This window comes from Salmo salar, chromosome 26 (assembly GCF_965601325.2).
Source record: "Salmo salar chromosome 26, fSalSal1, whole genome shotgun sequence".
Lineage (NCBI taxonomy): Eukaryota > Metazoa > Chordata > Actinopteri > Salmoniformes > Salmonidae > Salmo > Salmo salar.
Genome location: NC_138316.1, coordinates 48,287,501 through 48,313,189, shown reverse-complemented (window position 1 = coordinate 48,313,189; position 25,689 = coordinate 48,287,501). Strand labels below are relative to the sequence as shown.

The following is a 25,689-nucleotide window of genomic DNA, read 5'->3' as shown; positions in this document are numbered from 1 at the left end:
ATAGAGACAGAACAAGACATAGAGACAGAACTAGACATAGAGACAGAACAAGACATAGAGACAGAACTAGACATAGAGACAGAACTAGACAGAGAGACAGAACTAGACATAGAGACAGAACTAGACAGAGAGACAGAACTAGACAGAGAAACAGAACTAGACATAGAGACAGAACTAGACATAGAGACAGAACTAGACATAGAGACAGAACTAGAGACAGAACTAGACATAGAGACAGAACTAGACATAGAGACAGAACTAGACATAGAGACAGAACTAGAGACAGAACTAGACATAGAGACAGAACTAGACATAGAGACAGAACTAGAGACAGAACTAGACATAGAGACAGAACTAGAGACAGAACTAGACATAGAGACAGAACTAGACATAGAGACAGAACTAGAGACAGAACTAGACATAGAGACAGAACTAGACATAGAGACAGAACTAGACATAGAGACAGAACTAGACATAGAGACAGAACTAGACATAGAGACAGAACTAGACACAGAGACAGAACTAGACATAGAGACAGAACTAGACATAGAGACAGAACTAGACACAGAACTAGACATAGAGACAGAACTAGACATAGAGACAGAACTAGAGACAGAACTAGACATAGAGACAGAACTAGACATAGAGACAGAACTAGAGACAGAACTAGACATAGAGACAGAACTAGACATAGAGACAGAACTAGACACAGAACTAGACATAGAGACAGAACTAGACATAGAGACAGAACTAGAGACAGAACTAGACATAGAGACAGAACTAGACATAGAGACAGAACTAGAGACAGAACTAGAGACAGAACTAGACATAGAGACAGAACTAGACATAGAGACAGAACTAGACATAGAGACAGAACTAGACATAGAGACAGAACTAGAGACAGAACTAGACATAGAGACAGAACTAGAGACAGAACTAGACATAGAGACAGAACTAGACATAGAGACAGAACTAGACATAGAGACAGAACTAGAGACAGAACTAGAGACAGAACTAGAGACAGAACTAGACATAGAGACAGAACTAGACATAGAGACAGAACTAGAGACAGAACTAGACATAGAGACAGAACTAGACATAGAGACAGAACTAGACATAGAGACAGAACTAGACATAGAGACAGAACTAGAGACAGAACTAGACATAGAGAGACAGAACTAGAGACAGAACTAGACATAGAGACAGAACTAGACACAGAACTAGACATAGAGACAGAACTAGACATAGAGACAGAACTAGACATAGAGACAGAACTAGAGACAGAACTAGACATAGAGACAGAACTAGACATAGAGACAGAACTAGACATAGAGACAGAACTAGAGACAGAACTAGACATAGAGACAGAACTAGACATAGAGACAGAACTAGACATAGAGACAGAACTAGAGACAGAACTAGACATAGAGACAGAACTAGACATAGAGACAGAACTAGACATAGAGACAGAACTAGACACAGAGACAGAACTAGACATAGAGACAGAACTAGACATAGAGACAGAACTAGAGACAGAACTAGACATAGAGACAGAACTAGACATAGAGACAGAACTAGAGACAGAACTACACATAGAGACAGAACTACACATAGAGACAGAACTAGACATAGAGACAGAACTAGACATAGAGACAGAACTAGACATAGAGACAGAACTAGAGACAGAACTAGACATAGAGACAGAACTAGAGACAGAACTAGACATAGAGACAGAACTAGAGACAGAACTAGACATAGAGACAGAACTAGACATAGAGACAGAACTAGACATAGAGACAGAACTAGAGACAGAACTAGACATAGAGACAGAACTAGACATAGAGACAGAACTAGAGACAGAACTAGACATAGAGACAGAACTAGACATAGAGACAGAACTAGACATAGAGCGAGCCAAAGAGAAAGATAGCCAGAGAGGGTCAGATAATGAGACAGAACTAGAGACAGAACTAGACATAGAGACAGAACTAGAGACAGAACTAGACATAGAGACAGAACTAGACATAGAGACAGAACTAGAGACATAACTAGACATAGAGACAGAACTAGACATAGAGACAGAACTAGACATAGAGACAGAACTAGAGACATAACTAGACATAGAGACAGAACTAGACATAGAGACAGAACTAGACATAGAGACAGAACTAGACATAGAGACAGAACTAGAGACAGAACTAGACATAGAGACAGAACTAGACATAGAGACAGAACTAGAGACAGAACTAGACATAGAGACAGAACTAGACATAGAGACAGAACTAGACAGAGACAGAACTAGAGACAGAACTAGACATAGAGACAGAACTAGACATAGAGACAGAACTAGAGATAGAACTAGACATAGAGACAGAACTAGACATAGAGACAGAACTAGAGACAGAACTAGACATAGAGACAGAACTAGACATAGAGACAGAACTAGAGACAGAACTAGAGACAGAACTAGACATAGAGACAGAACTAGACATAGAGACAGAACTAGACATAGAGACAGAACTAGACATAGAGACAGAACTAGACATAGAGACAGAACTAGACATAGAGACAGAACTAGACATAGAGACAGAACTAGAGACAGAACTAGAGACAGAACTAGACATAGAGACAGAACTAGACATAGAGACAGAACTAGACATAGAGACAGAACTAGAGACAGAACTAGACATAGAGACAGAACTAGAGACAGAACTAGACATAGAGACAGAACTAGACATAGAGACAGAACTAGACATAGAGACAGAACTAGACATAGAGACAGAACTAGAGACAGAACTAGAGACAGAACTAGACATAGAGACAGAACTAGACATAGAGACAGAACTAGAGACAGAACTAGAGACAGAACTAGACATAGAGACAGAACTAGACATAGAGACAGAACTAGACATAGAGACAGAACTAGAGACAGAACTAGACATAGAGACAGAACTAGACATAGAGACAGAACTAGACATAGAGACAGAACTAGACATAGAGACAGAACTAGAGACAGAACTAGACATAGAGACAGAACTAGACATAGAGACAGAACTAGAGACAGAACTAGACATAGAGACAGAACTAGACATAGAGACAGAACTAGAGACAGAACTAGACATAGAGACAGAACTAGAGACAGAACTAGAGACAGAACTAGACATAGAGACAGAACTAGAGACAGAACTAGACATAGAGACAGAACTAGACATAGAGACAGAACTAGACATAGAGACAGAACTAGACATAGAGACAGAACTAGAGACAGAACTAGAGACAGAACTAGACATAGAGACAGAACTAGACATAGAGACAGAACTAGATATAGAGACAGAACTAGACAGAGAGACAGAACTAGACATAGAGACAGAACTAGACATAGAGACAGAACTAGACATAGAGACAGAACTAGAGACAGAACTAGACATAGAGACAGAACTAGACATAGAGACAGAACTAGACATAGAGACAGAACTAGACATAGAGACAGAACTAGAGACAGAACTAGACATAGAGACAGAACTAGACATAGAGACAGAACTAGAGACAGAACTAGACATAGAGACAGAACTAGAGACAGAACTAGACATAGAGACAGAACTAGACATAGAGACAGAACTAGACATAGAGCGAGCCAGAGAAAGATAGCAGAGACATAGAGACAGAACTAGAGACAGAACTAGACATAGAGACAGAACTAGACATAGAGACAGAACTGACGAGCAGCTAGAGACAGAACTAGACATAGAGACAGAACTAGACATAGAGACAGAACTAGACATAGAGACAGAACTAGAGACATAACTAGACATAGAGACAGAACTAGACATAGAGACAGAACTAGACATAGAGACAGAACTAGAGACATAACTAGACATAGAGACAGAACTAGACATAGAGACAGAACTAGACATAGAGACAGAACTAGACATAGAGACAGAACTAGAGACAGAACTAGACATAGAGACAGAACTAGACATAGAGACAGAACTAGAGACAGAACTAGACATAGAGACAGAACTAGACATAGAGACAGAACTAGACAGAGACAGAACTAGAGACAGAACTAGACATAGAGACAGAACTAGACATAGAGACAGAACTAGACATAGAGACAGAACTAGAGACAGAACTAGACATAGAGACAGAACTAGACATAGAGACAGAACTAGAGACAGAACTAGACATAGAGACAGAACTAGACATAGAGACAGAACTAGAGACAGAACTAGAGACAGAACTAGACATAGAGACAGAACTAGACATAGAGACAGAACTAGACATAGAGACAGAACTAGACATAGAGACAGAACTAGACAGAGCAGAACTAGAGACAGAACTAGACATAGAGACAGAACTAGACATAGAGACAGAACTAGACATAGAGACAGAACTAGACATAGAGACAGAACTAGAGACAGAACTAGACATAGAGACAGAACTAGACATAGAGACAGAACTAGAGACAGAACTAGACATAGAGACAGAACTAGACATAGAGACAGAACTAGACATAGAGACAGAACTAGACATAGAGACAGAACTAGAGACAGAACTAGAGACAGAACTAGACATAGAGACAGAACTAGACATAGAGACAGAACTAGAGACAGAACTAGAGACAGAACTAGAGACAGAACTAGACATAGAGACAGAACTAGACATAGAGACAGAACTAGACATAGAGACAGAACTAGAGACAGAACTAGACATAGAGACAGAACTAGACATAGAGACAGAACTAGACATAGAGACAGAACTAGACATAGAGACAGAACTAGAGACAGAACTAGACATAGAGACAGAACTAGACATAGAGACAGAACTAGACATAGAGACAGAACTAGAGACAGAACTAGACATAGAGACAGAACTAGACATAGAGACAGAACTAGAGACAGAACTAGACATAGAGACAGAACTAGAGACAGAACTAGAGACAGAACTAGACATAGAGACAGAACTAGACATAGAGACAGAACTAGAGACAGAACTAGACATAGAGACAGAACTAGACATAGAGACAGAACTAGACATAGAGACAGAACTAGACATAGAGACAGAACTAGAGACAGAACTAGAGACAGAACTAGACATAGAGACAGAACTAGACATAGAGACAGAACTAGACAGAGAGACAGAACTAGACATAGAGACAGAACTAGACATAGAGACAGAACTAGACATAGAGACAGAACTAGAGACAGAACTAGACATAGAGACAGAACTAGACATAGAGACAGAACTAGACATAGAGACAGAACTAGAGACAGAACTAGACATAGAGACAGAACTAGACATAGAGACAGAACTAGAGACAGAACTAGACATAGAGACAGAACTAGACATAGAGACAGAACTAGACATAGAGACAGAACTAGACATAGAGACAGAACTAGAGACAGAACTAGACATAGAGACAGAACTAGAGACAGAACTAGAGACAGAACTAGACATAGAGACAGAACTAGACATAGAGACAGAACTAGACATAGAGACAGAACTAGAGACAGAACTAGACATAGAGACAGAACTAGACATAGAGACAGAACTAGACATAGAGACAGAACTAGAGACAGAACTAGACATAGAGACAGAACTAGAGACAGAACTAGACATAGAGACAGAACTAGACATAGAGACAGAACTAGACATAGAGACAGAACTAGACATAGAGACAGAACTAGAGACAGAACTAGACATAGAGACAGAACTAGAGACAGAACTAGACATAGAGACAGAACTAGACACAGAACTAGACATAGAGACAGAACTAGACATAGAGACAGAACTAGAGACAGAACTAGACATAGAGACAGAACTAGACATAGAGACAGAACTAGACATAGAGACAGAACTAGACATAGAGACAGAACTAGAGACAGAACTAGACATAGAGACAGAACTAGACATAGAGACAGAACTAGACATAGAGACAGAACTAGACAGAGAGACAGAACTAGACATAGAGACAGAACTAGACATAGAGACAGAACTAGACATAGAGACAGAACTAGACATAGAGACAGAACTAGAGACAGAACTAGACATAGAGACAGAACTAGACATAGAGACAGAACTAGAGACAGAACTAGACATAGAGACAGAACTAGACATAGAGACAGAACTAGACATAGAGACAGAACTAGACATAGAGACAGAACTAGACATAGAGACAGAACTAGAGACAGAACTAGACATAGAGACAGAACTAGACATAGAGACAGAACTAGAGACAGAACTAGACATAGAGACAGAACTAGACATAGAGACAGAACTAGACATAGAGACAGAACTAGACATAGAGACAGAACTAGAGACAGAACTAGACATAGAGACAGAACTAGACATAGAGACAGAACTAGAGACAGAACTAGACATAGAGACAGAACTAGACATAGAGACAGAACTAGAGACAGAACTAGACATAGAGACAGAACTAGACATAGAGACAGAACTAGACATAGAGACAGAACTAGAGACAGAACTAGACATAGAGACAGAACTAGACATAGAGACAGAACTAGACATAGAGACAGAACTAGACATAGAGACAGAACTAGACATAGAGACAGAACTAGACATAGAGACAGAACTAGAGACAGAACTAGACATAGAGACAGAACTAGACATAGACAGAACTAGACATAGAGACAGAACTAGAGACAGAACTAGACATAGAGACAGAACTAGACATAGAGACAGAACTAGACATAGAGACAGAACTAGACATAGAGACAGAACTAGAGACAGAACTAGACATAGAGACAGAACTAGACATAGAGACAGAACTAGAGACAGAACTAGACATAGAGACAGAACTAGACATAGAGACAGAACTAGACATAGAGACAGAACTAGACATAGAGACAGAACTAGAGACAGAACTAGACATAGAGACAGAACTAGAGACAGAACTAGAGACAGAACTAGACATAGAGACAGAACTAGACATAGAGACAGAACTAGACATAGAGACAGAACTAGAGACAGAACTAGACATAGAGACAGAACTAGACATAGAGACAGAACTAGACATAGAGACAGAACTAGAGACAGAACTAGACATAGAGACAGAACTAGAGACAGAACTAGACATAGAGACAGAACTAGACATAGAGACAGAACTAGACATAGAGACAGAACTAGACATAGAGACAGAACTAGACATAGAGACAGAACTAGAGACAGAACTAGACATAGAGACAGAACTAGAGACAGAACTAGACATAGAGACAGAACTAGACACAGAACTAGACATAGAGACAGAACTAGACATAGAGACAGAACTAGAGACAGAACTAGACATAGAGACAGAACTAGACATAGAGACAGAACTAGACATAGAGACAGAACTAGACATAGAGACAGAACTAGAGACAGAACTAGACATAGAGACAGAACTAGACATAGAGACAGAACTAGACATAGAGACAGAACTAGACAGAGAGACAGAACTAGACATAGAGACAGAACTAGACATAGAGACAGAACTAGACATAGAGACAGAACTAGAGACAGAACTAGACATAGAGACAGAACTAGACATAGAGACAGAACTAGAGACAGAACTAGACATAGAGACAGAACTAGACATAGAGACAGAACTAGACATAGAGACAGAACTAGACATAGAGACAGAACTAGACATAGAGACAGAACTAGAGACAGAACTAGACATAGAGACAGAACTAGACATAGAGACAGAACTAGACATAGAGACAGAACTAGAGACAGAACTAGACATAGAGACAGAACTAGACATAGAGACAGAACTAGACATAGAGACAGAACTAGACATAGAGACAGAACTAGACATAGAGACAGAACTAGAGACAGAACTAGACATAGAGACAGAACTAGACATAGAGACAGAACTAGACATAGAGACAGAACTAGAGACAGAACTAGACATAGAGACAGAACTAGACATAGAGACAGAACTAGACATAGAGACAGAACTAGACATAGAGACAGAACTAGACATAGAGACAGAACTAGACACAGAACTAGACATAGAGACAGAACTAGACATAGAGACAGAACTAGACATAGAGACAGAACTAGAGACAGAACTAGACATAGAGACAGAACTAGAGACAGAACTAGACATAGAGACAGAACTAGACATAGAGACAGAACTAGAGACAGAACTAGACATAGAGACAGAACTACACATAGAGACAGAACTAGACATAGAGACAGAACTAGACATAGAGACAGAACTAGACATAGAGACAGAACTAGACATAGAGACAGAACTAGACATAGAGACAGAACTAGAGACAGAACTAGAGACAGAACTAGACATAGAGACAGAACTAGACATAGAGACAGAACTAGACATAGAGACAGAACTAGAGACAGAACTAGACATAGAGACAGAACTAGACATAGAGACAGAACTAGAGACAGAACTAGACAGAGACAGAACTAGACATAGAGACAGAACTAGACATAGAGACAGAACTAGAGACAGAACTAGAGACAGAACTAGACATAGAGACAGAACTAGACATAGAGACAGAACTAGAGACAGAACTAGAGACAGAACTAGACATAGAGACAGAACTAGACATAGAGACAGAACTAGACATAGAGACAGAACTAGAGACAGAACTAGACATAGAGACAGAACTAGACATAGAGACAGAACTAGACATAGAGACAGAACTAGACATAGAGACAGAACTAGACATAGAGACAGAACTAGAGACAGAACTAGACATAGAGACAGAACTAGACATAGAGACAGAACTAGAGACAGAACTAGACATAGAGACAGAACTAGACATAGAGACAGAACTAGAGACAGAACTAGACATAGAGACAGAACTAGACATAGAGACAGAACTAGAGACAGAACTAGACATAGAGACAGAACTAGACATAGAGACAGAACTAGACATAGAGACAGAACTAGACATAGAGACAGAACTAGACATAGAGACAGAACTAGAGACAGAACTAGAGACAGAACTAGACATAGAGACAGAACTAGACATAGAGACAGAACTAGACATAGAGACAGAACTAGAGACAGAACTAGACATAGAGACAGAACTAGACATAGAGACAGAACTAGACATAGAGACAGAACTAGAGACAGAACTAGACATAGAGACAGAACTAGACATAGAGACAGAACTAGACATAGAGACAGAACTAGAGACAGAACTAGAGACAGAACTAGACATAGAGACAGAACTAGAGACAGAACTAGACATAGAGACAGAACTAGACATAGAGACAGAACTAGACATAGAGACAGAACTAGACATAGAGACAGAACTAGACATAGAGACAGAACTAGACATAGAGACAGAACTAGACATAGAGACAGAACTAGACATAGAGACAGAACTAGAGACAGAACTAGAGACAGAACTAGACATAGAGACAGAACTAGACATAGAGACAGAACTAGAGACAGAACTAGACATAGAGACAGAACTAGACATAGAGACAGAACTAGACATAGAGACAGAACTAGAGACAGAACTAGACATAGAGACAGAACTAGAGACAGAACTAGACATAGAGACAGAACTAGACATAGAGACAGAACTAGACATAGAGACAGAACTAGACATAGAGACAGAACTAGACATAGAGACAGAACTAGAGACAGAACTAGACATAGAGACAGAACTAGAGACAGAACTAGACATAGAGACAGAACTAGACACAGAACTAGACATAGAGACAGAACTAGACATAGAGACAGAACTAGAGACAGAACTAGACATAGAGACAGAACTAGACATAGAGACAGAACTAGACATAGAGACAGAACTAGACATAGAGACAGAACTAGAGACAGAACTAGACATAGAGACAGAACTAGACATAGAGACAGAACTAGACATAGAGACAGAACTAGACAGAGAGACAGAACTAGACATAGAGACAGAACTAGACATAGAGACAGAACTAGACATAGAGACAGAACTAGACATAGAGACAGAACTAGACATAGAGACAGAACTAGAGACAGAACTAGACATAGAGACAGAACTAGACATAGAGACAGAACTAGAGACAGAACTAGACATAGAGACAGAACTAGACATAGAGACAGAACTAGACATAGAGACAGAACTAGACATAGAGACAGAACTAGAGACAGAACTAGACATAGAGACAGAACTAGACATAGAGACAGAACTAGAGACAGAACTAGACATAGAGACAGAACTAGACATAGAGACAGAACTAGACATAGAGACAGAACTAGACATAGAGACAGAACTAGACATAGAGACAGAACTAGAGACAGAACTAGACATAGAGACAGAACTAGACATAGAGACAGAACTAGACATAGAGACAGAACTAGAGACAGAACTAGACATAGAGACAGAACTACACATAGAGACAGAACTAGAGACAGAACTAGACATAGAGACAGAACTAGACATAGAGACAGAACTAGACATAGAGACAGAACTAGACATAGAGACAGAACTAGACATAGAGACAGAACTAGAGACAGAACTAGACGAGCAGAACTAGACATAGAGACAGAACTAGACATAGAGACAGAACTAGACATAGAGACAGAACTAGACACAGAACTAGACATAGAGACAGAACTAGACATAGAGACAGAACTAGACATAGAGACAGAACTAGAGACAGAACTAGACATAGAGACAGAACTAGAGACAGAACTAGACATAGAGACAGAACTAGACATAGAGACAGAACTAGAGACAGAACTAGACATAGAGACAGAACTACACATAGAGACAGAACTAGACATAGAGACAGAACTAGACATAGAGACAGAACTAGACATAGAGACAGAACTAGACATAGAGACAGAACTAGACATAGAGACAGAACTAGAGACAGAACTAGAGACAGAACTAGACATAGAGACAGAACTAGACATAGAGACAGAACTAGACATAGAGACAGAACTAGAGACAGAACTAGACATAGAGACAGAACTAGACATAGAGACAGAACTAGAGACAGAACTAGACAGAGACAGAACTAGACATAGAGACAGAACTAGAGACAGAACTAGAGACAGAACTAGAGACAGAACTAGACATAGAGACAGAACTAGACATAGAGACAGAACTAGAGACAGAACTAGAGACAGAACTAGACATAGAGACAGAACTAGACATAGAGACAGAACTAGACATAGAGACAGAACTAGAGACAGAACTAGACATAGAGACAGAACTAGACATAGAGACAGAACTAGACATAGAGACAGAACTAGACATAGAGACAGAACTAGACATAGAGACAGAACTAGACATAGAGACAGAACTAGACATAGAGACAGAACTAGACATAGAGACAGAACTAGAGACAGAACTAGACATAGAGACAGAACTAGACATAGAGACAGAACTAGACATAGAGACAGAACTAGAGACAGAACTAGACATAGAGACAGAACTAGACATAGAGACAGAACTAGAGACAGAACTAGACATAGAGACAGAACTAGAGACAGAACTAGAGACAGAACTAGACATAGAGACAGAACTAGACATAGAGACAGAACTAGAGACAGAACTAGACATAGAGACAGAACTAGACATAGAGACAGAACTAGACATAGAGACAGAACTAGACATAGAGACAGAACTAGAGACAGAACTAGAGACAGAACTAGACATAGAGACAGAACTAGACATAGAGACAGAACTAGACATAGAGACAGAACTAGACAGAGAGACAGAACTAGACATAGAGACAGAACTAGACATAGAGACAGAACTAGACATAGAGACAGAACTAGAGACAGAACTAGACATAGAGACAGAACTAGACATAGAGACAGAACTAGACATAGAGACAGAACTAGAGACAGAACTAGAGACAGAACTAGACATAGAGACAGAACTAGAGACAGAACTACACATAGAGACAGAACTAGACATAGAGACATAACTAGACATAGAGACAGAACTAGACATAGAGACAGAACTAGACATAGAGACAGAACTAGACATAGAGACAGAACTAGAGACAGAACTAGACATAGAGACAGAACTAGACATAGAGACAGAACTAGACATAGAGACAGAACTAGACATAGAGACAGAACTAGACATAGAGACAGAACTAGAGACAGAACTAGACATAGAGACAGAACTAGACATAGAGACAGAACTAGACATAGAGACAGAACTAGACATAGAGACAGAACTAGAGACAGAACTAGACATAGAGACAGAACTAGACATAGAGACAGAACTAGAGACAGAACTAGAGACAGAACTAGACATAGAGACAGAACTAGACATAGAGACAGAACTAGACATAGAGACAGAACTAGAGACAGAACTAGACATAGAGACAGAACTAGAGACAGAACTAGAGACAGAACTAGACATAGAGACAGAACTAGACATAGAGACAGAACTAGACATAGAGACAGAACTAGAGACAGAACTAGACATAGAGACAGAACTAGACATAGAGACAGAACTAGACATAGAGACAGAACTAGACATAGAGACAGAACTAGACATAGAGACAGAACTAGAGACAGAACTAGACATAGAGACAGAACTAGACATAGAGACAGAACTAGACACAGAACTAGACATAGAGACAGAACTAGACATAGAGACAGAACTAGACACAGAACTAGACATAGAGACAGAACTAGACATAGAGACAGAACTAGACATAGAGACAGAACTAGACATAGAGACAGAACTAGAGACAGAACTAGACATAGAGACAGAACTAGAGACAGAACTAGAGACAGAACTAGACATAGAGACAGAACTAGACATAGAGACAGAACTAGACATAGAGACAGAACTAGACATAGAGACAGAACTAGACATAGAGACAGAACTAGACATAGAGACAGAACTAGAGACAGAACTAGACATAGAGACAGAACTAGACATAGAGACAGAACTAGACATAGAGACAGAACTAGACATAGAGACAGAACTAGAGACAGAACTAGACATAGAGACAGAACTAGACATAGAGACAGAACTAGACATAGAGACAGAACTAGACAGAGAGACAGAACTAGAGACAGAACTAGACATAGAGACAGAACTAGACATAGAGACAGAACTAGACATAGAGACAGAACTAGAGACAGAACTAGACATAGAGACAGAACTAGACATAGAGACAGAACTAGACATAGAGACAGAACTAGACATAGAGACAGAACTAGACAGAGAGACAGAACTAGACATAGAGACAGAACTAGACATAGAGACAGAACTAGACATAGAGACAGAACTAGAGACAGAACTAGACATAGAGACAGAACTAGACATAGAGACAGAACTAGAGACAGAACTAGACATAGAGACAGAACTAGACATAGAGACAGAACTAGACATAGAGACAGAACTAGACATAGAGACAGAACTAGACATAGAGACAGAACTAGACATAGAGACAGAACTAGAGACAGAACTAGACATAGAGACAGAACTAGACATAGAGACAGAACTAGAGACAGAACTAGACATAGAGACAGAACTAGACATAGAGACAGAACTAGACATAGAGACAGAACTAGAGACAGAACTAGACATAGAGACAGAACTAGAGACAGAACTAGACATAGAGACAGAACTACACATAGAGACAGAACTAGACATAGAGACAGAACTAGACATAGAGACAGAACTAGACATAGAGACAGAACTAGACATAGAGACAGAACTAGACACAGAACTAGACATAGAGACAGAACTAGACATAGAGACAGAACTAGACATAGAGACAGAACTAGAGACAGAACTAGACATAGAGACAGAACTAGACATAGAGACAGAACTAGAGACAGAACTAGACATAGAGACAGAACTAGACATAGAGACAGAACTAGACATAGAGACAGAACTAGACATAGAGACAGAACTAGACATAGAGACAGAACTAGACATAGAGACAGAACTAGACATAGAGACAGAACTAGACATAGAGACAGAACTAGACATAGAGACAGAACTAGACATAGAGACAGAACTAGACATAGAGACAGAACTAGACATAGAGACAGAACTAGACATAGAGACAGAACTAGACATAGAGACAGAACTAGACATAGAGCGAGCCAAAGAGAAAGATAGCCAGAGAGGGTCAGATAATGAGGGCCAGAGAAAGAGGACCAGAAAGAGGACCAGAAAGAGAGGTAGAGAAAGAGAGAGCGAGAGAGAGAGGTAGAGCAAGAGAGAGAGAGAGAGATATATATACAGTCGTATGAAAAAGTTTGGGCACCCCTGACAATTTTCATGATTTCCATTTATAAAGAATTGGGTGTTTGGATCAGCAATTTCATTTTGATCTATCAAATAACTGATGGACACAGTAATATTTCAGTAGTGAAATGAGGTTTATTGGATTAACAGAAAATGTGCAATATGCATCAAAACAAAATTAGACAGGTGCATAAATTTGGGCACCCCAATAGAAAAATCACATCAATATTTAGTAGAGCCTCCTTTTGCTAAAATAACAGCCTCTTGATGCTTCCTATAGCCTCTAATGAGTGTGTGGATTCTGGATGAAGGTATTTTGGACCATTCCTCCTTACAAAACATCTCCAGTTCAGTTAGGTTTGATGGTTGCCGAGCATAGACAGCCCGCTTCAAATCATCCCACAGATTCTCAATGATATTCAGGTCTGGGGACTGGGATGGCCATTCCAGAACATTGTACTTGTTCCTCTGCATAAATGCCCGGGTAGATTTTGAGCAGTGTTTTGGGTCGTTGTCTTGTTGAAATATCCAGCCCCGGCGTAACTTCAACTTTGTGAGTGATTCTTCAACATTATTCCCAAGAATCTGCTGATATTGAGTGGAATCCATGCGACCCTCAACTTTAACAAGATTCCCAGTACCGGCACTGGCCACACAGCCCCACAGCATGATGGAACCCCCACCAAATTTTACTGTGGGTAGCAAGTGTTTTTCTTGGAATGCTGTGTTCTTTTGCCGCCATGCATAACGTCCCTTGTTATGACCAAATGACTCAATCTTTGTTTCATCAGTCCACAGCACCTTATTCCAAAATGAAGCTGGCTTGTCCAAATGTGCGTTTGCATACCTCAAGCGACTCTGTTTGTGGCGTGTGTGCAGAAAAGGCTTCTTCCGCATCACTCTCCCATACAGCTTCTCCTTGTGCAAAGTGCGCTGAATTGTTGAACGATGCACAGTGACACCATTTGCAGGAAGATGATGTTGTAGGTCTTTGGAGGTGGTCTGTGGGCTGTTTTTGACCGTTCTCACCATCCTTCGTTCGCCTTTGCCTCTCCGATATTTTACTTAGCCTGCCACTTCTGGCCTTAACAAGAACTGTGCCTGTGGCCTTCCATTTCCTCACTATGTTCCTCACAGTGGACACTGACAGCTTACATCTCTGCGATTAGCTTTTTGTAGCCTTCCTCTAAACCATAATGTTGAACAATCTTTGTTTTCAGGTCATTGGAGAGTTGTTTTGAGGCCCCCATGTTGCCACTTTTCAGAGGAGAGTCAAAGAGAACAACAACTTGCTATTGGCCACCTTAAATACCTTTTCACATGATTGGATGCACTTGTCTATGAAGTTCAAGGCTTAATGAGCTCACCAAACCAATTGTGTGTTCCAATTAATCAGTGCTAAGTAGTTACAGGTATTCAAATCAACAGAATGACAAGGGTGCCCACATTTTTGCATAGCCTATTTTTCACATCTGATTTAATTTCATACAACTTAATATTGCTACACTAAAAATCTTTGTCTGGACAATACCCCAGTACTCTGCTTTTATTAGAAAATGAATGGCACGCCACTGTGATCATTTTCTGTGATGACAGAATACATTATTATGCAGCCTCAGAGGGGTGCCCAAACCTTTTCATACGACTGTATATAGAGAGAGAGAGAGGGTGAAAGAGAGGGAGACAGAGATTGAGGTAGAGAGACACTGAGAAAGGGGCAGCGTATCAGGGAAAGGTATAGTGAAAGAGAGAGTTCATAGATTTACCTGAGTGGCGGGGGGAGTGGAGGTCAGAACCCCCCCAGTGTGAGTGACCCGACCGGGTGTCCGACCCCACACCGCCCCAGTCCCCGCGGCTGACTGCATGCACGGGCACACACAGCACAGGCACAGGCAGGGAGGGACGGACGGAGTGGGTAGTTAGGTAGGGAGACAGCAGAGCAACCATAGTGAAGGAGGAAAAACATGGAGACAACAAGCCATGAAAGAAGAGAGGAAGAAAGGAAGGATGTAAGGAAGGAAGGAAGGAGCAGGAAGAGAAAGGAGGAGGGAGATAGCAGGGAGGAGGTGGAGGGAGGCCGTGTGGAAGCATTGAGAGAGGAGGGAGGAGGTGGAGGGAGGCCGTGTGGAAGCATTGAGAGAGGAAGGAGGAGGTGGAGGGAGGCCGTGTGGAAGCAATGAGAGAGGAGGGAGGAGGTGGAGGGAGGCCGTGTGGAAGCATTGAGAGAGGAAGGAGGAGGTGGAGGGAGGCCGTGTGGAAGCATTGAGAGAGGAAGGAGGAGGTGGAGGGAGGCCGTGTGGAAGCAATGAGAGAGGAGGGAGGAGGTGGAGGGAGGCCGTGTGGAAGCATTGAGAGAGGAGGGAGGAGGTGGAGGGAGGCCGTGTGGAAGCAATGAGAGAGGAGAAAAAAAGGACGTGTCAGACTGAGAAAAGGCGTAGTAAGATGGCGTAGTCGGCAGCCATTTTGGGGTGTACCTGTGCTACGCCTATCGTCAGTTGGGTCTACTTTGATGGAGTCAGGGGCGTAGGGGCCCTGCTCGGCCGTGTTAGTGTCGGCAGAGCTATCCAGGCTGCCGTGACTCACAGCGTCCAGGTCGCTGCCATCTGCTCCAAAGACAACAAGGCATTAAGAGAAACTTGGACACCATTTTGGCTCCTCAAAAACAAGGTGTTAATAAGGGTGAATTACTTTTTCTGTGATCGTTCTTCAGCGAGGAATATGTAGCCTAAATCAATTTGTCTGTGAGGGATTTGCAACTTTCTGTGAAAATGAAAATGATGTGAGGGATGTGTGTGAAGCAAGTGAACTTCTCTACAGGTGTCTGTGCAGCGCAGCAGGGAGTGGTCCACGGCCTGGATGTCAACACAATCTGGGGCCGTCTGGCTTTAGACCAAGTTAAATATTATGGACTGTAACTCTGTGTGTGTGTGTGTGTGTGTGTGTGTGTGTGTGTGTGTGTGTGTGTGACATCTTTAACCCATATCCTAGTGGGCCAGTGAATTGAAGCAACAGTGTTTTAAAGGTCACTAGAGGACTACAGTGTTTAATAGGTCACTAGAGGACTACAGTGTTTTAAAGGTCACTAGAGGACTACACTGTTTTATAGGTCACTAGAGGACTACAGTGTTTTATAGGTCACTAGAGGACTACAGTGTTTTGTAGGTCACTAGAGGACTACAGTGTTTTATAGGTCACTAGAGGACTACAGTGTTTTGTAGGTCACTAGAGGACTACAGTGTTTTACAGGTCACTAGAGGACTACAGTGTTTTGTAGGTCACTAGAGGACTACACTGTTTTATAGGTCACTAGAGGACTACAGTGTTTTATAGGTCACTAGAGGACTACAGTGTTTTATAGGTCACTAGAGGACTACAGTGTTTTATAGGTCACTAGAGGACTACAGTGTTTTATAGGTCACTAGAGGACTACAGTGTTTAATAGGTCACTAGAGGACTACAGTGTTTTACAGGTCACTAGAGGACTACAGTGTTTTACAGGTCACTAGAAGACTACAGTGTTTTATAGGTCACTAGAGGACTACAGTGTTTTATAGGTCACCAGAGGACTAGAGTGTTTAACAGGTCACCAGAGGACTAGAGTGTTTAACAGGTCACTAGAGGACTACAGTGTTTTACAGGTCACTAGAGGACTACAGTGTTTAATAGGTCACTAGAAGACTACAGTGTTTTACAGGACACTAGAGGACTACAGTGTTTAATAGGTCACTAGAGGACTACAGTGTTTTATAGGTCACTAGAGGACTACAGTGTTTTATAGGTCACTAGAGGACTACAGTGTTTAATAGGTCACTAGAAGACTACAGTGTTTTATAGGTCACTAGAAGACTACAGTGTTTTATAGGTCACTAGAGGACTACAGTGTTTAATAGGTCACTAGAGGACTACAGTGTTTTACAGGACACTAGAGGACTACAGTGTTTAATAGGTCACTAGAGGACTACAGTGTTTTATAGGTCACTAGAAGACTACAGTGTTTTATAGGTCACTAGAGGACTACAGTGTTTTACAGGTCACTAGAGGACTACAGTGTTTAATAGGTCACTAGAGGACTACAGTGTTTTATAGGTCACTAGAAGACTACAGTGTTTTATAGGTCACTAGAGGACTACAGTGTTTTATAGGTCACTAGAGGACTACAGTGTTTTAAAGGTCACTAGAGGACTACAGTGTTTTATAGGTCACTAGAGGACTACAGTGTTTAATAGGTCACTAGAGGAATACAGTGTTTAATAGGTCACTAGAGGACTACAGTGTTTTACAGGTCACTAGAGGACTACAGTGTTTTATAGGTCACTAGAGGACTACAGTGTTTTATAGGTCACTAGAGGACTACAGTGTTTTACAGGTCACTAGAGGACTACAGTGTTTTATAGGTCACTAGAGGACTACAGTGTTTAATAGGTCACTAGAGGACTACAGTGTTTAATAGGTCACTAGAGGACTACAGTGTTTTACAGGTCACCAGAGGACTAGAGTGTTTAACAGGTCACTAGAGGACTACAGTGTTTTACAGGTCACTAGAGGACTACAGTGTTTAATAGGTCACTAGAAGACTACAGTGTTTTACAGGACACTAGAGGACTACAGTGTTTAATAGGTCACTAGAGGACTACAGTGTTTTATAGGTCACTAGAGGACTACAGTGTTTTATAGGTCACTAGAGGACTACAGTGTTTAATAGGTCACTAGAAGACTACAGTGTTTTATAGGTCACTAGAAGACTACAGTGTTTTATAGGTCACTAGAAGACTACAGTGTTTTATAGGTCACTAGAGGACTACAGTGTTTAATAGGTCACTAGAGGACTACAGTGTTTTACAGGACACTAGAGGACTACAGTGTTTAATAGGTCACTAGAGGACTACAGTGTTTTATAGGTCACTAGAAGACTACAGTGTTTTATAGGTCACTAGAGGACTACAGTGTTTTACAGGTCACTAGAGGACTACAGTGTTTAATAGGTCACTAGAGGACTACAGTGTTTTATAGGTCACTAGAAGACTACAGTGTTTTATAGGTCACTAGAGGACTACAGTGTTTTACAGGTCACTAGAGGACTACAGTGTTTAATAGGTCACTAGAGGAATACAGTGTTTAATAGGTCACTAGAGGACTACAGTGTTTTACAGGTCACTAGAGGACTACAGTGTTTTATAGGTCACTAGAGGACTACAGTGTTTTATAGGTCACTAGAGGACTACAGTGTTTTACAGGTCACTAGAGGACTACAGTGTTTTATAGGTCACTAGAGGACTACAGTGTTTAATAGGTCACTAGAGGACTACAGTGTTTAATAGGTCACTAGAGGACTACAGTGTTTTACAGGTCACTAGAGGACTACAGTGTTTTACAGGTCACTAGAGGACTACAGTGTTTTATAGGTCACTAGAGGACTACAGTGTTTAATAGGTCACTAGAGGACTACAGTGTTTTATAGGTCACTAGAAGACTACAGTGTTTTATAGGTCACTAGAGGACTACAGTGTTTTACAGGTCACTAGAGGACTACAGTGTTTAATAGGTCACTAGAGGAATACAGTGTTTAATAGGTCACTAGAGGACTACAGTGTTTTACAGGTCACTAGAGGACTACAGTGTTTTATAGGTCACTAGAGGACTACAGTGTTTAATAGGTCACTAGAGGACTACAGTGTTTTCCAGGTCACTAGAGGACTACAGTGTTTAATAGGTCACTAGAGGACTACAGTGTTTTACAGGTCACTAGAGGACTACAGTGTTTTATAGGTCACTAGAGGACTACAGTGTTTAATAGGTCACTAGAGGACTACAGTGTTTAATAGGTCACTAGAGGACTACAGTGTTTAATAGGTCACTAGAGGACTACAGTGTTTTATAGGTCACTAGAGGACTACAGTGTTTTATAGGTCACTAGAGGACTACAGTGTTTTACAGGTCACTAGAGGACTACAGTGTTTAATAGGTCACTAGAGGACTACAGTGTTTTACAGGACACTAGAGGACTACAGTGTTTTATAGGTCACTAGAGGACTAGTGTTTTATTGGTCACTAGAGGACTACAGTGTTTTATAGGTCACTAGAGGACTACAGTGTTTAATAGGTCACTAGAGGACTACAGTGTTTTACAGGTCACTAGAGGACTACAGTGTTTAATAGGTCACTAGAGGACTACAGTGTTTTACAGGTCACTAGAGGACTACAGTGTTTTACAGGTCACTAGAGGACTACAGTGTTTTACAGGTCACTAGAGGACTACAGTGTTTAATAGGTCACTAGAGGACTACAGTGTTTAATAGGTCACTAGAGGACTACAGTGTTTAATAGGTCACTAGAGGACTACAGTGTTTTACAGGTCACTAGAGGACTACAGTGTTTTACAGGTCACTAGAAGACTACAGTGTTTTATAGGTCACTAGAGGACTACAGTGTTTAATAGGTCACTAGAGGACTACAGTGTTTTATAGGTCACCAGAGGACTACAGTGTTTAACAGGTCACTAGAGGACTACAGTGTTTTACAGGTCACTAGAGGACTACAGTGTTTTATAGGTCACTAGAGGACTACAGTGTTTAACAGGTCACTAGAGGACTACAGTGTTTTACAGGTCACTAGAGGACTACAGTGTTTAATAGGTCACTAGAGGACTACAGTGTTTAATAGGTCACTAGAGGACTACAGTGTTTAATAGGTCACTAGAGGACTACACTGTTTAATAGGTCACTAGAGGACTACAGTGTTTTACAGGTCACTAGAGGACTACAGTGTTTTACAGGTCACTAGAGGACTACAGTGTTTAATAGGTCACTAGAGGACTACAGTGTTTAATAGGTCACTAGAGGACTACAGTGTTTTACAGGTCACTAGAGGACTACAGTGTTTAATAGGTCACTAGAGGACTACAGTGTTTTATAGGTCACTAGAGGACTACAGTGTTTTATAGGTCACTAGAGGACTACAGTGTTTAATAGGTCACTAGAAGACTACAGTGTTTTATAGGTCACTAGAGGACTACAGTGTTTTACAGGTCACTAGAGGACTACAGTGTTTTACAGGTCACTAGAGGACTACAGTGTTTAACAGGTCACTAGAGGACTACAGTGTTTTACAGGTCACTAGAGGACTACAGTGTTTTATAGGTCACTAGAGGACTACAGTGTTTAATAGGTCACTAGAGGACTACAGTGTTTTACAGGTCACTAGAGGACTACAGTGTTTAATAGGTCACTAGGCAGGGTTTCCCAACCCTCTCCACGTCACACCTGATATAATTAGTCAGCTAATCATCAAGCCTTTGACTCAATGAATCAGGTGACAGTTTAGGTCTGGGGGGCCAAGGAGAGGTTTGGGAAACCCTGCACTAGAGAACCAGAGGCCTAGTCATGGCTGACCTGGAGGTGTGCTGGTGCCAGTACAATACAATACAATACAATACAGTACAATACAATACAATACAATACAATACAATACAGTACAGTACAATACAATACAATACAATACAATACAGTACAATACAATACAATACAATACAATACAATACAATACAGTACAATACAATACAGTACAATACAATACAATACAATACAATACAATACAGTACAATACAGTACAATACAGTACAATACAATACAGTACAATACAGTACAATACAATACAATACAGTACAATACAATACAGTACAATACAATACAATACAATACAGTACAATACAATACAATACAATACAGTACAATACAGTACAATACAATACAAGTTCACTGCAAGTGGAGAGAAGGAACTTTGATTCGATTTTTTTCTGAGTTCTAAGTTCTGCCAGACAGCACCACACAGCACCACACAGCACCAGACAGCACCACACAGCACCAGACAGCACCAGGCAGCACCACACAGCACCAGACAGCACCAGACAGCACCAGAAAGCACCACACAGCACCACACAGCACCAGGAAGCACCAGACAGCACCAGACAGCACCAGACAGCACCAGACAGCACCAGGCAGCACCACACAGCACCAGACAGCACCAGACAGCACCACACAGCACCAGACAGCACCACACAGCACCAGAAAGCACCACACAGCACCAGAAAGCACCAGACAGCACCAGACAGCACCACACAGCACCAGACAGCACCAGACAGCACCACACAGCACCAGACAGCACCAGAAAGCACCACACAGCACCACACAGCACCACACAGAACCACACAGCACCTGACAGCACCACACAGCACCAGACAGCACCACACAGCACCACAGCACCAGACAGCACCAGACAGCACCACACAGAACCACACAGCACCTGACAGCACCACACAGCACCAGACAGCACCACACAGCACCACAGCACCAGACAGCACCAGACAGCACCAGACAGCACCACACAGCACCACAGCACCAGACAGCACCAGACAGCACCACACAGAACCACACAGCAAAGGGTGTACAGGGTGAGTGTTAATTTCATGTATTCTTATCTGAAGGTTTCTACTGAATCTGTTGTATCTAATGTGATGAATGATGTATTGTAGTATGTATGTAATATGTGTTTGAAACGACAGACACCTCTCACATTGCTCTTTCAGACACATCCACTATTACACTGACGCTTAGCATCACATCCAAACCAACACATTTCATAAAGAAGCATGCACATCCGTCTTGTCTGTCAGACAAATCAGCAACCTCACAATAACCTCACAACGTGTTAAGTTCACAGCACTTTACAATCACAGCCTAAGGAGCTTGGTGCATCGTCATGGTTACCTGACAGAGGGCTCTGAGTGGGTGGAGGCTGCTGTTTGCGTAGCGCCTGTCTGAACTGAGCCACACCCATAACCACGTTCCTCAGCTTCATCCACATGAAGTAACCTCCTCTGGTACTGGAGGGCCAGGTAGACTCTAACACCGCCTGGAAGAGGAGGAGAGGAGGAGTGGGAGGAGAGGGGGAGGGGGAGGAGAGGAGGAGGGAGAAGAGGAGGGGGAGGAAAGGAGAGGAGGAGGGGGAGGAGGAGGGGGAGGGGGAGAAGAGGAGGTGGAGGAGGAGAGGAAGACGTGGAGGAGGAGGGGGAGGGAGGGGAGGAGGAGGGGGAGGAAAGGAGAAGAGGAGGAGGTGGAGTGGAGGGAGAAAGAAGCATAATTATGAACTCACTGATATAGGCTACACTTCCTTACTTATACACAAACACACACACACACACACACACACACACACACACACACACACACACACACACACACACACACACACACACACACACACACACACACACACACACACACACACACACACACACACACACACACACAGACAAATATACAGACAAAAAGTCATTGTAATTCCAGACTGCAGGCCAACAAAAAAAGCTCTTCTATAAATGACAGCAGCCAGTGTTGCTGTCCATCCTAGTAATACTGGTGGTAATACTGGTGGTAATACTGGTGGTAATACTGATAGTAATACTGGTGGTAATACTGCTGGTAATACTGATAGTAATACTGCTGGTAATACTGGTGGTAATACTGCTGGTAATACTGGTGGTAATACTGGTGGTAATACTGATAGTAATACTGGTGGTAATACTGCTGGTAATACTGATAGTAATACTGCTGGTAATACTGATAGTAATACTGCTGGTAATACTGGTGGTAATACTGGTGGTAATACTGATAGTAATACTGGTGGTAATACTGCTGGTAATACTGATAGTAATACTGCTGGTAATACTGCTGGTAATACTGATAGTAATACTGATAGTAATACTGCTGGTAATACTGATAGTAATACTGGTGGTAATACTGGTGGTAATACTGATAGTAATACTGCTGGTAATACTGATCGTAATACTGGTGGTAATACTGATAGTAATACTGCTGGTAATACTGGTGGTAATACTGATAGTAATACTGCTGGTAATACTGATAGTAATACTGCTGGTAATACTGATAGTAATACTGCTGGTAATACTGATAGTAATACTGCTGGTAATACTGATAGTAATATTGATAGTAATACTCCTGGTAATACTGATAGTAATACCTCAGGCTAAAATAAGTCCCTCTATCACTCCCTCTATTACTCCCAGAATACTTGCATCCAAAATGGCCCCCTATTCCCTATATAGTGCAGTACATTTGACCAGGGCCAATAGGGAATATGATGCCATTTGGAAGGCACATAGAATGCCACAGGGGAACAGATAGTACAGGACAGCGGTGCTGTAACCTTCAACACGGCTCCACCGTGCTCAGAGATAACCTTCCTTTACTGTAACATCACTGGTCACGTGTTCATTTACTGCCCGGGTTACCAGGGCCCGCATCCCAAACACCACCTTACTCCCTATATAGTGCACTACTTTAGACCAGAGCCCTATGGGATGCTCTATAGACCCCGGTCAAAAGAAGTGCACTATAAAGGGAATGGGGTGCTATCTGCTGAGATGCTGACAGGTTGACAGCATCACAACTCATTGTAATGTCCTGTGTGATTATAGTGTCTGGTGCCGCAGGCTGCAACCGTGGAGACATAAAACTGTCCATGTCTCTGCTTCCTGACCTGCGAGCCAGCGGACTCAGAACATACTGGATGACTCCTAAAAGGTACCCTATTCCCTGTACAGTGCACTACGTTTAATCAGAGTCCTACAGGCCATGGTCAAAAGGAGTGCTATATAAAGGGAATAGGGTGTAATTTGGGATGCAGGTACTCTAACCTTGATGAGGTAACTACAGTGACATTACTGTGATTGATAGGTATTGTAGAATGATTTAAACAGGTAGTGACAGTTCCTGGAAAGGCTTGCTACAGGAAGGAACTGTACAACCTGACAGGAAGGTACTGTACAACCTGACAGGAAGGTACTCTACAACCTGACAGGAAGGTGCTGTACAACCTGACAGGAAGGTACTGTACAACCTGACAGGAAGGTACTGTACAACCTGACAGGAAGGTACTGTACAACCTGACAGGAAGACACTGTACAACCTGACAGGAAGGTACTGTACAACCTGAGAAGGTACTGTACAACCTGACAGGAAGGTACTGTACAACCTGAGAAGGTACTGTACAACCTGACAGGAAGGTGCTGTACAACCTGACAGGAAGGTGCTGTACAACCTGACAGGAAGTTACTGTACAACATGACACTAAGTTACTGTACAACCTGACAGGAAGTTACCTGACAGGAAGGTGCTGTACAACCTGACAGGAAGGTGCTGTACAACCTGACAGGAAGTTACTGTACAACCTGACAGGAAGTTACCTGACAGGAAGGTGCTGTACAACCTGACAGGAAGGTGCTGTACAACCTAACAGGAAGGTACTGTACAACCTGACAGGAAGGTACTGTACAACCTGCCAGGAAGACACTGTACAACCTGACAGGAAGGTACTGTACAACCTGCCAGGAAGACACTGTACAACCTGACAGGAAGGTACTGTACAACCTGACAGGAAGGTACTGTACTGTTCTCAA

At 41.7% G+C, this 25,689-nt stretch overlaps 1 protein-coding gene across 3 annotated transcripts in view; it reads right to left on the bottom strand.

Moving 5' to 3' along the window:
• The window catches only part of LOC106587766 (C-myc promoter-binding protein), a 223,466-nt gene that overhangs the window by 36,485 nt on the left and 161,292 nt on the right, over positions 1-25,689 (bottom strand). For all 3 annotated transcript variants that reach the window (XM_082969800.1, XM_082969801.1, XM_082969802.1), the window contains exons 19-20: positions 22,979-23,123; positions 16,691-16,819 (exon numbers count right to left, since the gene is read on the bottom strand). In XM_082969800.1, the coding sequence (XP_082825926.1) occupies positions 16,691-16,819; positions 22,979-23,123 (274 nt within the window). The remainder of the gene's footprint in view (positions 1-16,690; positions 16,820-22,978; positions 23,124-25,689) is intronic.